We start from the raw sequence: 15,521 nt of genomic DNA, 5'->3' as shown, positions 1-15,521 counted from the left end.
CAATATCAGTCATGAAATAAATAATAACACTCAGAATTCTTATAGCATGTCACATTGCTTAAAAATAAAAGAGGAACAATCATATCATTATGCTCTAAGAAAACAGACATCGATAATATTTTATAAATTTGCTGCGTTTAAAACACTTTCTGAATTTACCTCCATCAGATACACTGAAATTGTACAAGGATGTATAAATACTTAAATATAATATAAGACCAAAAGGACCTCAAACTTGAAATAACAAATCTTAGTTTCCATTAAGTCAAAATGAATGCTTATTCTTAAATTGAAAATTCCATTTCACATATAGTTAGTAGCATGTTTGTGTAGTATTCCTGAATTTTCATGTTTGAATTTATAATTGACAGAAGTGAACCCTTATCAGAAATTGCATGGAGAAAATTACATGATGATGTCATACAGTTACAAAATCAAGTCTACAGATGTCTGTCGTCTGGTCTGTGTCATGAGGTATGTGAATACACCTTATCCCCATTTGTCTGCCATTACTGGACATCACAAACCTTCCCTTAAAATTTTGATGTCACAAGAGAAATGTCTGATGCCACAAAAGAAAAGTGATTGTTGTATGATGCCAATAGTTCAAGTGTCACAAATTTTCAGGTCAAGTGTCACAAAGTCCCAAATATCGATAAGGTCTATGGTGTAGTCTCTTGAGGATGAACTTATGTCATTGAATAATTGATATACAGTGAAACCTGCCTTAACGGTCACCTCATTTCAGCGGTTACCTGTCTCTAACGGTCACTTTCAAACCCTCCCAGACATTTTCTCTATATAATTTAACTCGTTTCAGCGGTCACCTTATCTGCGAATGAAATCATCATTTTAATGTTGTTAAGTACCAAAAATCTTTATGACGAAAATTAAATGTTGTCAATATCGAAATCAAAATGAAACTGGAAACCCGTTTGCAACCAAGATCATGCAATAGATTTTGAATTCGTTTTTTTCAACACTTTTCAGTTTCCATCGAAAACAGTATCGGGGACTTATTTCTTCACGAACTTTAACTATATACATATACGAACATTACGAATTTTTCTTCAAATTTACATTACCAGGATCCGCCATTTTTTATTCCACTGCTCACAAGTACAATAACACTACCAATTGAAAACACTAAAACAATTTGACCTGATCCCAGCCATGGCTGATGTCATAATGGGTAGTTTTTAGAACCTTGTTTCAAAGGTAACCTCTCTTGAGCAGTCACTTTTGATACTTCCCAAGAGTGACTGCTTAATACAGGTTTGACTGTATATATTTTTCTACTTTTTTTATATTTGTTAAAACATCAATTATTTAAAGTATTTTTTTCAAAGATATTAAGCAGAAATTATGGCTGTTGGTTTACCATCATGAAAAAGTTAAAGCATAGTTATAGTTTTAAGTAAGGTTGTACTGCACAATTTTTGATAAATCTTTTGTAAATATAATATGATTTCAAAAGGAGACTTTCTAGTGTTTGGTATAAAAATATGAATTTGAATCTGTTCATGTTTCTTAAATCTAGCCTTTAGATGGGTTTTATCAGGTGGTTCTCAACACTAGTTTTCAAGCTTTTACACAGTTATGTGGACTACACATTTGTGTCTTAAAACATCTTCTTTTTCAGATATTTACTGAGAGCTTGCTCTGTTCTGGGAGAAGAGAGAGCATAACTTTAGCAGGAGAGTACATAGAAAGAAGCAATAATGAGAGTCTTCCAACTCAATCCTACACAAAGGATTTAAAGGTGTCATATAAACGAGCCATACAGCTAGTGGTTTCATCAGCCCAGGAGTATTTTGATTCTTCTACAGATATGAAGGATCCATGTATAGATCTTGCCAGGTGATTTTTACAATTATTCATATGTTACTCAAATTTCTTTCTCACTCAATTAGATCTCCTAGTTTTTATTTCAAAATATATATAAAAATAAGGAAATGTGGTATGATTGCCAATGAGTCAACTATCCACCAGAGTTCAAATATGGTGGATATATTTATTTTATTTCATCATTTTTTTTAAATTTTAAATCAAACAGACCAGTTGAAAGAAAGTGCAAAATTTTATTTACGTTTTTGCAGTTAAAACCATTTGTTATAAATGTAAAGGGTATTGATGACTTGGAAATACTTGACTAATTTTAAAATTACACAAAGCAATTGAGACAATTAGATTTTGTATGTAGAGAGGACTGAATACATTTATCTAGTTAAGTTCAAAGATTGCCTATCTCAATTTTTAACCACCATAGTAAGATTTGCATACTAAGGACTTATTTATTTTCTTGGATTCCAATTTTCATGGATTCAAGGAAAAAATGTATTTTTGTGGATATTTGATTTTGTGGTTTTACAAAAGTCTGCATACAAGCCTATAGAAAATGTGTACTGCGATAAAGATTTGAATTCCCTGTTTACTTGTACCCATGAAAGCCACGAAAATTATAATGAATCCACAGTATTTGAAAAAGAATATTTCTAAAACTAAAAATTTTGTATTTCAGGGTATGTTTAAATTTGATAAGAGACACACCTACTTTGATACAAGAAGAACTGGATTTGATTAACTCCCTTGCTATGTTGGATGATTTTGGTGTATCAATTATACCCGCACAAGGTAATTGATGTGATTATGGACTATCAATGATATACATACTAATTACCACACAGGATATACCAGTAGAAAACGTAGTAAAACAAGGCTTATTATATGGAGGAAACTATCAAAATAAGATTCTGAAGAGTACATCTGGCTACAATTGGTAGACAAATAGTTTGAAAATTTCAGCAAATAATGCATATGGTTATAGATATATAATCCTCCAGATCGTTTTGTAGGCAACTTACAGAAAAACTTTAATATTGAAATGACTAATTAGTTCTGAACAATTCAGTAACTTACAACTAGTTTATGTTGAAAATATGGAGCATCTGTTTTAAATTGAATTCTGTTATATAAATCAGATAATATACAATGACAATGTGATCACACTGAATTTTTTTAATGGTTTTGTTATATTTTTTGTAGTGAGACAGACTAAAGATAGAATAGAATTGATTGAAAAAGCTCTTAGTACCAGAGATACATCATACAAACAACAGAAAAAGGTATGTATACAGTGATGCATTCATGTATCTCTACAAAATCTGCCGCATATGACAAGGAATAGTTATTTTGGCACAAATTTATTGATTGTTATTGGGTTTTTAATGCCACTCTCAACACTATTGGTTGTTTCATGGCTGCTTTATTTTTTGGTGGAGAAAACTGAAGTTCTCAAAGAGAACCATGACCTTCAGCAGGAAAACTGACAATCCTAGTCAATTTAGATTGGAGTCAAATGCATCTGCCATGTGCAGGGTTCAAACTCACTACCTCAGTGTTGGCAGGCTAGTGATACAGTTGTTACTCTACTTAGATAAACTCGACCACCAAGGTCCCTCACACAAATTAATCCAATATTTAAAGATAGTTAGTGAATTAAACAGTATTTAGAATTGGGCTTCACTGAAATGTGCTGTAGCAGCAACATCCTTTTAATGAGAGAAGATTAAGTAGAAAGGATTCAATTTCGACTGTATGTATCTTTGTTTGTTTACTTGTGTGTTTGTTATATGATGTTGCATTGCTGACTCATTGACTCTTTTTATTATTCATATGTGTTTATCAATTATTAACATCCAAAAATTATTAAAAAAAAAATGAAATAAGATTCCATAAGCTGTCTTTTGATAAAAAATGTAGAACTGGTTTTAACATTTCTTTATAGGATAAATATATAACAATAACATTGTACTATAAAGATCCAGAAAATCTTCATATCATTTATATCATTTGCTAAGTACTGGAGTATAATGTTAAAATTTGTATTCTTTTCAGTTGATGCGGTTAAGTCATTTGTTGAAAATTGAGAAAGGAAACACCAATTTACGGGAAGGAAAAGTTCTGCATTTGATTGCTAGAGGTGCAGTTAAGGTATTTATAAAGCCTATTTCTGGAGATATTTGACTACATTACTTCTATCATCACTCAATTTATGTTTTGAAATGATAATGATAAGTTTGCCTGTCACATCAAAATTGTTGATTTCTACACACTATTTGCAAGCAGGATATTTTTTGTTATATGATGTTTTCACAAAATAAGCAAAAGTAACCGCTGCCCAAAAATCACCATGCTTACACATCCACTTAAATAGCTGTTTAGATGAAAGATATTTCATGTAGCATTAAAGTTTCTTTTAAGAAAAAAAAGTCTCTCATAAAACAATACATTGCAGAAACTATCTAGACACAAACTTTAATTTCAAATCTTAAAAACATTTTACTGTACATTTTACATTTAATTTCAGGCCCATGATTGTACTTTTGCCTATGAAGTATGCCAGGATTTGATTGATAGAATGTTTGGTCCTGTGTGGGATGTCTGTGTAGATCTAGCCAGCTTTGAAGATTTTAAAGATATTTCAGCCAAGTGAGATTATACTCTTATATAAGTCATTAAAAGTGGTGCCATGCATAGATAATGTAAAAGCAGATTTTCATGTAGAATTTCATCTTAGTTTATATTCTTACTTTCCAGAGAGGATGTTCACATTGTTTTCATCGTGTCCATCTAACACATATGGACATAATTGAAACAAAACCGATTGTAATTGGTTGCCAACATCAACAATTATGCATGTCAAATTTACATAGATATAGGAAGATGTGGTATGAGTGCCAATGAGATAACTCTCCATCCAAGTTACAATTTATAAAAGTAAACCATTGTAGGTCAAGGTACGGCCTTCAACACGGAGCATTGGCTCACACCGAACAGCAGGCTATAAAGGGCCCCAAAAAATTACTAGTGTAAAACCATTCAAACGGAAAAACCAACGGTCTAATCTATATAGAAACGAGAAACACGTATGAACTACATAAAGAGACGACAACTACTGTAATCAGATTCCTGACTTAGGACAGGTACATGCAGATTTACTGTGGATTCATTATTATTCGTTGGACACCAATTTTTGTGGATTTCTTGGGTACAGGTGGACTAAAAATTAAAATGTTGAGGAAGTTAAATTTTTATAATGACTTGTATGCAGACTTTTGTAAAACCACGAAATCAAATATTCTCGAAAATAAATTTTTCCTTCAACCATGAAAATTGGTATCCACGAAAATAAAAAAATCCACAGTACTTGACTTTGCATTTTGAATTATGGCCCTTTGTAACTTTGAAAACTGAAAATAACTTATTCAATAAAGTTTTTTTTACCAAAAACAAGTTTTAATTTGCTTTACTTTGTAGGGCAGATTTGTTGTCATTTTCATTAGCATACTGTCCAGCCGATATGATAGAACCTATACTACAGGCCAAGGCTGTTCTGGAAACTCAGGTATTATAATAAGTTTATTATCTCTTTTGAGGAAAGGAAATATAAATCATACCAATTTTTATATGACCGCAAAAAAATTTTGCGGTCGTATATTGGTATGACGTCGTCGTCGTCGTCGTCCAAAGACACATTGGTTTTTGCACTCTAACTTTAGTTTAAGTGAATGGATCTCTATGAAATTTTACCATAAGATTCAATACCACAAAAGGAAGGTTGGGATTGATTTTGGGGGTTATGGAACCAACAGTTAAGGAATTAGGGGCCAAAAATAAGCTTTTTTGTAACTTCCAGACATAACTTGTGTGTTAATGTATGGATCTCTCTGACATTGTACCACAAGGTTCCATATCACAAAGGGAATGCTGGGATTGACTTTGGGGGTAATTGCCTCAAAATTTTAGGAATTAGGGGCCAAAAAAGGGACAAAAAACAAGCATTTTTCTAATTTCATGACAATTACTTGTGTGTAAGTGTATAGATCTTTCTGAAATTGTACTACAAGGTTCCATGTCACAAAGGGAAAGCTGGAATTGAGTTTGGGGGTAATTGCCCAAAACGTTTAGGAATAAGGGGCCAAAAAGGGGCCAAAAATAAGCATTTTTCTAGTTTCCAGACAATAACTTGTGTTCAAGTGTAAGGATCTCTCTGAAATTGTACTGCAAGGTACCATACCACATAGGGAAGGCTGGGATTGATTTTGGGGGTAATTGCCTCAAATTTTAGGAATTAGGGGCAAAAAAGGGGCAAAAAACAAGCATTTTTCTTGTTTCAGGACAATAACTTGTGTGTAAGTGTATGGATCTTTATGAAATTGTACTACAAGGTTCCATATCACAAATGGAAAGCTGTTTTTGAGTTTGGGGGTAATTGCCCTAAACGTTTAGGAATTTGGGGCCAAAAAGGGGCCTGAAAACAAGCATTTTTCTAGTTTCCAGACAATAACTTGTGTTCAAGTGTATGGATCTCTCTGAAATTGTACTGCAAGGTACCATACAACAAAGGGAAGGCTGGGATTGAGTTCGGGGGTGATGAATCATAAGGGGGTTCAAAAAATTTGGGGGAGGGATTTTTTTTCCATTTTTTTCCTTTTTTTTTCTTTAAAATTTTCCATTTTAAATTGGTTATTTCTGATTTATATATAAGAGCAAATAATAATGACATGGTTTGAATAGGTAAATTAAAAAAAATTTAAGTTCTTAGACCACATTCATTCTATGTCAGAAACCTATGCTGTGTCAAATATTTAATCACAATCCAAATTCAGTGCTGTATCAAGCTTGAATGTTGTGTCCATACTTGCCCCAACTGTTCAGTTCTGCGGTCGTATCAAGCTGCGCCCAGCGGAGCATTTTATTTACTCAGCTACTGTTTTGACATTTAAAAAATAAAACTAAAGACTTGTGCATTTTTGAATTTCAGGATAGTGAATCATATTACTATTTGATACTGTAGAAGTGTAAAAGAGTTCTTACATTTAAGCTATAGTGTATAATTTTTGTGAGATTTAAAATGGAGAAATGTAGGTGTTTAAAATATTTTCAAGGATTAACATAGTTTACTTTAAAATGTTTTTTTATGCCCCACCTACGATAGTAGTAGGGGCATTATGTTTTCTGGTCTGTGCATCCCCTTCATTCGTCCGTCCGTCCGTCCATCCATCCAGCTTCAGGTTGAAGTTTTTTGGTAAAGGTAGTTTTTGATGAAGTTGAAGTCCAATCAACTTGAAACTTAGTACACATGTTCCCTATGATATGATCTTTATGATCACTGATAACTATTTCATGGCTTCACTCACAACCCAAGCGCTGACCTGTGACAAGTCTGCAAATACTTTGTACACAAACAGTGTGAACCTGATAGTTGCACACACGCCTGTACATTTTTTGTACATAATAAAGTTGGCTTATTAGTATAGTATAATATGTCTGATTAAACCATGGCCAAAATTTTCTTTAATTATGACATAGTTAGTGCATGATATCTGGTTTCAAACTATAGTATCTGTGAAGGGGACGGACATATGTACATATCACATGACCCAGTTAGTTCACGTAGAATATTAAAGTTTATTTGCAATTAATTGCAATCTATTCTATTTAATAAATAAAATGTATGACTGTAACTTCAAACTGGATATCTATATCCACAATTATTTAATAACAGAAGTAATCTTGCAAATTTTATCCATAAGCACATGTTAAATCTATTTATATCTACTTCCTGTCATTTAGGCGAGAAAAATAGGGAGACTTTGTTGTTGACATTGAATATACTACTTATAGACCTAAGATATAGGAATTCTTTTTAAATGGATCATGACAAATAAAGATTTAGATTTCAGTGCAGTATTAAGTCTGTATCAATGTTTGATTATCACCAAAGACAAGAAAGGTTAATATTTACATGAAATCTATGGCAAAATGTTTTTAAATTAATGAAAAATTTCTTTTTAATTTAAGATAGAAACTGGTTCAAACAATAAATCAATATTTGTTCTTGTTATTTTATATCTCCTTATGACAAGAATCCTTTCACATACAACAACTTTCTTTCTAGAAACTATAAAGTTGTTTTTTTAAATTGAACATTTTTGGTCTCCTTTGAATGATATTTTATTTTTATTGACCATGGATTTTATAAAAGATTTGATTACTTTAAATTTAGATGAATATTTTGTAATGAATCATGTTTTATTTATTTAAAAAAAATATTAAAGTATACAAACTGTTTATTGATTTACTTCTTTTTTTACCAATAATTTTCTGACTCAATGTCTACATAACACAGTACCACAGTGTTAAAACAAAACAAGAGACATACTGCAGCAACTAGAAATATAGCTTAGCTTAGCGACGTGACACGACACATCTGATTGTATGAATCATTTCACCAAGCTGTCCACATGTGTTACCCTGGTGTTATCCAAAAATCCTGGGGAGAACACTGTTGGTATGAAGGAAAATAAATGAATCCCCAGTACTGTAAATTCAGAAATTATTGCATGCATTTATTATTGCGATTTGTGAAGAATGGACAACAATGCAAGATTAATTATTGAGATTTCAAAAAATCTGCATTCATTGATATATGTATAAAATATCACAATGCGAGTTCTTGTTATTGCAATACTGGTCTAATCACATTATTTGCATTAATAAAATCCCCACAATAATTTGTGAATTTACAGTATTTTATATGAAAATTGTGAGATTATACTTGTCTAAGACTAGAAAAATACTATTTGATAAATTATTTTAATATCTGATAATACTTGTAGATGTTATACAGCACTATTCACACTGACATGGAAGTAGATGACAAATCATCAGAGAGGGCGCCATTGTCAGCCACGGCTGCTTTGCAGCATACGACACAGATTCTGTCCTCCACAACCAAGACAACAAAAGCTGTGTTGTCAACAGTTGCAGATACAAAATGGTGGCAAAGTACAATTAAATCATTGAAACAACCGACCAGACGACAAGTTTCTGAGACAGTTATTTATGATAATGACAAGTTTGAGAAGCAAGGATGCCATCCATTTTATGAAGAATTTATCATACCAAGTCATCCTGATTATGTAAGTTTTAAATCTTGGCAATATTTAAGTCATAATGTCATTTTGCAGAGAAACATAGTTTTCATTCCTTTTGATCTTAATTTTATTGATTTTTCATTCAACCATAGTTTATGGAGAATCAAGTTTGTATCAAATAAGATTCATAAAATTGTGAGGTGTCATGTAAACAACTCTTTTTATCGGTATGGTTTTTGTTGTAACAGATTTACTGTTATGGTTATCAAACCGTGGATGTTCTATCACTTGTATGACTATTACTCAATTCTGCTTTATCTAAAAGTTCAAATTTTTTGTATCACATTGTTATTTTATATGAGCTCTCTTTTGATTTTTATTACTTGTCCTTTTGCTGTAAAAGAGTTTTTGGACTTTGTGCTATGGAATTTATTTTTGTAATCTTTGACCAAACAATTAAGGCAAAGATCCATTAGGACAAGTCCTTTTAGTGAGCTTTTCTCATCACATTGTGTCCATCATCTGTCATTGTCGTCTGTTAACTTTTACAAAAATTTTCTATTCTGAAACCACTGGGCCAAATTTAACAAAATTTGGCGACAATCACCATTAGGGTCAGGGCTCACGCTAGCAGGCGACTGGGGCGACAAAGTCGCTTTCCCGTCCGTCACTTCGCTTTGCCCGACCGTCAAAAGCGAAATCTAGTTGCCCTGTTGTTATCAATACTTGCTTTCAGTCGCTTTCGTCATCAGCAATATTCAACATTTACCAAGTCGATGAAACAGCAATTTTTCATTTGAAAGTAAAGAAATTCAAAGACATAAACGATTTATTTTCTTTAGAAAAGAGGTTAAAGCATTGATTTTAAAGTTGGTTGCATGTTAATTTCATAAAGACAATTTTTTATCACTTCCGGTACTTGTGTATATCAAATCATTCTAACTTTCGGCAAAATAAGCTTGTTACTGATGAAATTTGCCTGAAGTAATTATAAATTGGTTATCCTTATATTGCATTAAAAACGTCATATTCCCTTCCAAATAGCATGTCAAACATCATTTATATTTGTAAATTTTTCTTCGTCCGCCATTTAAATTTTTGGGTAAATTATTGTTCAACTACAGATCTGAGTCGGGATTTCATCGGAAACGGACCAGCTATGACTGAAAACCGGATTCTTGCGATAACGACTACGGACGCATGAATGGTACAGCTGACAGAAGAAAATTGATCACAAAAGGAAAAATTACGCATTCCACAAGCATTAACATACTTTTGGTTAGATCTTCTTGATTAATGTATATATTTCCATGTATATGCATTGTTTCAATTTATAAATTAAAGTTGCTCAACTCTGGGACTATTACACTAATATAATTATATTATGTCCAAGCTTATCTGTGTTAAATAAAACTATCAAATTTACATATCATTTTAATGAGAAATACTTAATTTAATAAACATGATAACAGAGTAGTTTTTAATTGAATTTTAATTGATATAACAACTTTCTTTTCCTTTTTGATATAAAAATATTTTTTTTCTTATTATTGCCAGATATTTAATTGTTTTTTTCTGACAAGAGGACTAATATGATTGTGCAACTAAATATGATAAAATTAAACAACTTTGAATTTGAACTGTTACCATGTTACTTTAATTGTATACCCAGGTACAAATTGAACAATATAACAAAAAATAAGATACATATGGCTCTTTGTATTATAGTAAAAACCAAACATTGTAGCGCCGCGAGCGAATGAGCACTTCAATTTCAAAATTCACCACTTCTCCCTCTCAGTTTCAAAAGGAGAAGTCACTACTCCCTATGATTCAGAAGTAGTTTGAGCCCTGAGGGTATCTGGTTAAAAAATATGTTTCCAATGACCCCCTCCTGCCAACCTAGATGGATGACATGGCTAAAAATAGAACATAGGTTAAATGCCAGTTTTGCGTATTATTTTGAAAACCGTTATAAATAGAAAAAAATCTGACAATTGCAGAAATGTTCACAATGTTGATGAGCTCTAACTTAAAAAGCAAAACTGATCAGCAAAGCAAGATCTACAAATAAGTATAAAAGCCGAATTCTTTAGTTGACTTGTTATTGAAGTTATTGCTCTTATATGACGATTTTTACCAATTTTTGGCACTTTTGCCTATTATCTCGAAAACCATTAAAGATATACAGAAACTTTGAATAACAAAAATGATCAGTAAGGCAAGATCTACATACAAGTCAGATTTTTTTAATATAGTTAGAAGACTCTTTATAGGAGTGATTGGCCTTAAATAACGATTGTTTTACTGTCTTTTGTGTTTTGAGCAGAAACTAAACATAAAAAATTATCAACAATACAAGATCAACAAAAAAGAGATTTTTGTCATGAATTTTATTCTACTCTACAATGTTGAAGTGTGTCCATTGTTTAATATGCACATAGACCTAGGTGAGCGACACAGGCTCTTTAGAGCCTCTAGTTTATTTTTAGTATTTGTTTTTATACGACCGCAAAAAATTTTTGCTGTCGTATATTGGTATGACGTTGGCGTTGTCGTCGTCGTCCGGCGTCGTCCAAAGACACATTGGTTTTCGCACTCTAACTTTAGTTTAAGTGAATGGATCTCTATGAAATTTTACCATAAGGTTCATTACCACAAAAGGAAGGTTGGGATTGATTTTGGGGGTTATGGTACCAACAGTTAAGGAATTAGGGGCCAAAAATAAGCATTTTTGTAACTTCCAGACATAACTTGTGTGTTAGTGTATGGATCTCTCTGACATTGTACCACAAGGTTCCATATCACACAGGGAATGCTGGGATTGATTTTGGGGGTAATTGCCTCAAAATATTAGGAATTAGGGGCCAAAAAAGAGCCCAAAAAAAAGCATTTTTCTAGTTTCATGACAATAACTTGTATGTAAGTGTATGGATCTTCTGAAATTGTACTACAAGGTTCCATATCACAAAGGGAAAGCTGGAATTGAGTTTGGGGGTAATTGCCCAAAACGTTTAGGAATAAGGGGCCAAAAAGGGGCCAAAAATAAGCATTTTTCTAGTTTCCAGACAATAACTTGTGTTCAAGTGTATGGATCTCTCTGAAATTGTACCACAAGGTTCCATATCACACAGGGAAGGCTGGGATTGATTTGGGGGTAATTGCCTCAAAATATTAGGAATTAGGGGCCAAAAAAGGGGCAAAAAACGCATTTTTCTAGTTTCATGATAATAACTTGTGTGTAAGTGTATGGATCTTTCTGAAATTGTACTACAAGGTTCCATATCACAAAGGGAAAGCTGGAATTGAGTTTGGGGGTAATTGCCCAAAACGTTTAGGAATAAGGGGCCAAAAAGGGGCCAAAAATAAGCATTTTTCTAGTTTCCAGACAATAACTTGTGTTCAAGTGTATGGATCTCTCTGAAATTGTACCACAAGGTTCCATATCACACAGGGAAGGCTGGGATTGATTTGGGGGTAATTGCCTCAAAATATTAGGAATTAGGGGCCAAAAAAGGGGCAAAAAACGCATTTTTCTAGTTTCATGATAATAACTTGTGTGTAAGTGTATGGATCTTTCTGAAATTGTACTACAAGGTTCCATATCACAAAGGGAAAGCTGGAATTGAGTTTGGGGGTAATTGCCCAAAACGTTTAGGAATAAGGGGCCAAAAAGGGGCCAAAAATAAGCATTTTTCTAGTTTCCAGACAATAACTTGTGTTCAAGTGTATGGATCTCTCTGAAATTGTACTGCAAGGTACCATACCACAAAGGGAAGGCTGGGATTGAGTTTGGGGGTGATGAATCATAAGGGGGTTCAAAAAATTTGGGGGGGGGATTTTTTTTTTTTTCCCTTTTTTTTTCTTTTAAAATTTTCCATTTTAAGTTGGTTATTTCTGTTTTATATTTAAAAGCAAATAATAATGATATGGTAGGAGATACACACCAAACAGGATGTGTAAATTATTATATAATAATTATTAATTAACTACACTGTTATTGGACTTAATATGATGAAAACTGCCTATGCAATATAAAGGTGTCAACTCGGCCAATACAGAATAACTCGGCCAATATAGATTTTTTTCTGTATTGGCCGAGTTCTGATCCGGCCAATACAGGATTTCGGAACGTCTCTAGTTTTTAGATCGAAAGTCACGATAAACACAAACTGAAAGTAAACAGTTGTTTGGAAGACGCAGTTTTCATTTACTCACCATAAACATGCTGAAACGTTGAGTAAGGCATATATTTCAGGCTTAAGACGGTCACATTCATTTAAAAAGCATTTTGAAAGCAGACGATGGAATTATTTCAGGTTTGGGAAACGAGTAGATTATCACAAAGTTCATTTCTTGTCGACCTCATAATTCACGATGGTACAAATCGATTTACTGTTTACTTTCGCTTCTCATGTTTTGTAAACTGTCATTTATTTTTAAACCCGAACCAGGCATATGCATTCTGGAAGGGTGACCTGTAATTGTGCAAATCTTCGTTCTTTGGTCAGTTGGTTTATGGATAGTTGTATCATTTTCAACTCCTACATTATTTTTTCAGTTTGTTTCTGCATAACACATGCAATGGCAGTACCTTTCCAATTACTATTTATGTGTTGTGTCTAAATTTAAATTGTAACACTTTATAGTGACTGGAAAGGGTAGAAAAATTCATCAGATGAGAAAATGCTGAAGACACCTGAAAACAACACCAGATCATTAGATAGAGCATCTTATAAAAAGAAACTGAGATTTGGATAGTTCCACTTCAAAGTAAAAATGTTTATCTCTTGTGAAATGAAATAAAAAAAATATTGTAACACTGTAGTTAATTAATAAAGATACTATTACGTGTATTTCTGTATTGGCCTTGTTATTGGTCCTCGGCCAGCTGTATTGGCCTTCGGCTTCGCCTCAGGCCAATACAGCAAGCCTCGGACCAATAACAAGGCCAATACAGAAATACTCACGTAATAATATCATAGTATTGTGCAATAGCAAGAAATTTTCAATTGCACAGTATTGCACAATAGCAAGAAATCTTCAATTGCACAGTATTGCGCAATAGCAAGAAATCTTCAATTGCACAGTATTGTGCAATAGCAAGAAATATCCAATAGCACAATATTGCGCAATAGCAAGAAATTGTCAATTGTACAGTATTGCACAATAGCAAGAAATATTCAATTGCACAGTATTGTGCTAAAGAAGATACTTCGTATAAATTGCTTATTTCTTGACCAATTTCAATGGGGTTTTATTCTTGAATTCTTGGGGTTCTTTTATATGCTGATTCTAACTGTGTATTAAGTTTTTGGATTTTGGGCCCCGTTTTTAAATTGGTCCACATTGAGGTCCAAAGGGTCCAAAATTAAACTTTGTTTGATTTCATCAAAAATTGAATTATTGGGGTTCTTTGATATTCCGAATCTAACCGTGTATTTAGATTCTTAATTTTTGGTTCCATTTTCAAATTGGTCTACATTAAGGTCCAAAGGGTCCAAAATTAAACTTAGTTTGTTTTTAACAAAAATTGAATGTTTAAGGTTCTTTGATATGCTGAATCTAAACATGTATTTAGATTTTTGATTATGGGCCCAGTTTTCAAGTTGGTCCAAATCGGGGTCAAAAGGGTCCAAAATTAAACTTTGTTTGATTTCAACAAAAATTGAATATATGGGGTTCTTTGATATGCTGAATCTAACCATGTATTTAGATTTTTGATTTTTGGGCCCCGTTATCAACTTTGTCCACATTGAGGTCAAAAGGGTCCAAAATTAAACTTTGTTTGATTTCATCAAAAATTGAATTCTTGGGGTTCTTTGATATGCTGAATCTAACCATGTATTTAGATTTTGGATATTGGACCATAATAGGTGAATGTCCAATTTAAAATTTTTAAGTTCTTAGACCACATTCATTCTGTGTCAGAAACCTATGCTGTGTCAAATATTTAATCACAATCCAAATTCAGAGCTGTATCAAGTTTGAATGTTGTGTCCATACTTGCCCCAACTGTTCAGGCTTCGACCTCTGCGGTCGTATCAAACTGCGCCCTGCGGAGCATTTTATTGATTATGGGCCCAGTTTTCAAGTTGGTCCAAATCAGGCTCCAAAATTAAACTTTGTTTGATTTCAACAAAAATTGAATATATGGGGTTCTTTGATATGCTGAATCTAACCATGTATTTAGATTTTTGATTTTTGGGCTCCATTATCAACTTTGTCCACATTGAGGTCAAAAGGGTCCAAAATTAAACTTTGTTTGATTTCATCAAACCATGTATTTAGATTTTGGATATTGGACCATAATAGGTGAATGTCCAATTTAAAATTTTTAAGTTCTTAGACCACATTCATTCTGTGTCAGAAACCTATGCTGTGTCAAATATTTAATCACAATCCAAATTCAGAGCTGTATCAAGCTTGAATGTTGTATCCATACTTGCACCAACTGTTCAGGGTTCGACCTCTGTGGTCGTATCAAGCTGCGCCCTGCGGAGCATTTTATTGTTGTTGTTACAGGTAAGGGGCTTTTTTCCCAAAGTCTAATGAAAGCTGTTAGTTCATATTAGTCTA

At 32.8% G+C, this 15,521-nt stretch overlaps 1 protein-coding gene across 1 annotated transcript in view; it reads left to right on the top strand.

Moving 5' to 3' along the window:
* Positions 1–15,521, top strand: part of LOC127735181 (NBAS subunit of NRZ tethering complex-like) — a 102,719-nt gene that overhangs the window by 58,994 nt on the left and 28,204 nt on the right. Inside the window, exons 33-40 of the mRNA XM_052245280.1 lie at positions 372–474; positions 1,643–1,860; positions 2,522–2,634; positions 3,046–3,125; positions 3,898–3,993; positions 4,370–4,491; positions 5,320–5,407; positions 8,685–8,987. Coding sequence (XP_052101240.1) covers positions 372–474; positions 1,643–1,860; positions 2,522–2,634; positions 3,046–3,125; positions 3,898–3,993; positions 4,370–4,491; positions 5,320–5,407; positions 8,685–8,987 — 1,123 coding nt within the window. The remainder of the gene's footprint in view (positions 1–371; positions 475–1,642; positions 1,861–2,521; positions 2,635–3,045; positions 3,126–3,897; positions 3,994–4,369; positions 4,492–5,319; positions 5,408–8,684; positions 8,988–15,521) is intronic.

The sequence above is a fragment of the Mytilus californianus genome, unplaced genomic scaffold, assembly GCF_021869535.1.
Source record: "Mytilus californianus isolate M0D057914Y unplaced genomic scaffold, xbMytCali1.0.p SCAF_3, whole genome shotgun sequence".
NCBI lineage: Eukaryota > Metazoa > Mollusca > Bivalvia > Mytilida > Mytilidae > Mytilus > Mytilus californianus.
The sequence above is the reverse complement of the archived record's forward strand: the minus strand, read 5'-3'. Positions and strand labels throughout refer to the sequence as shown.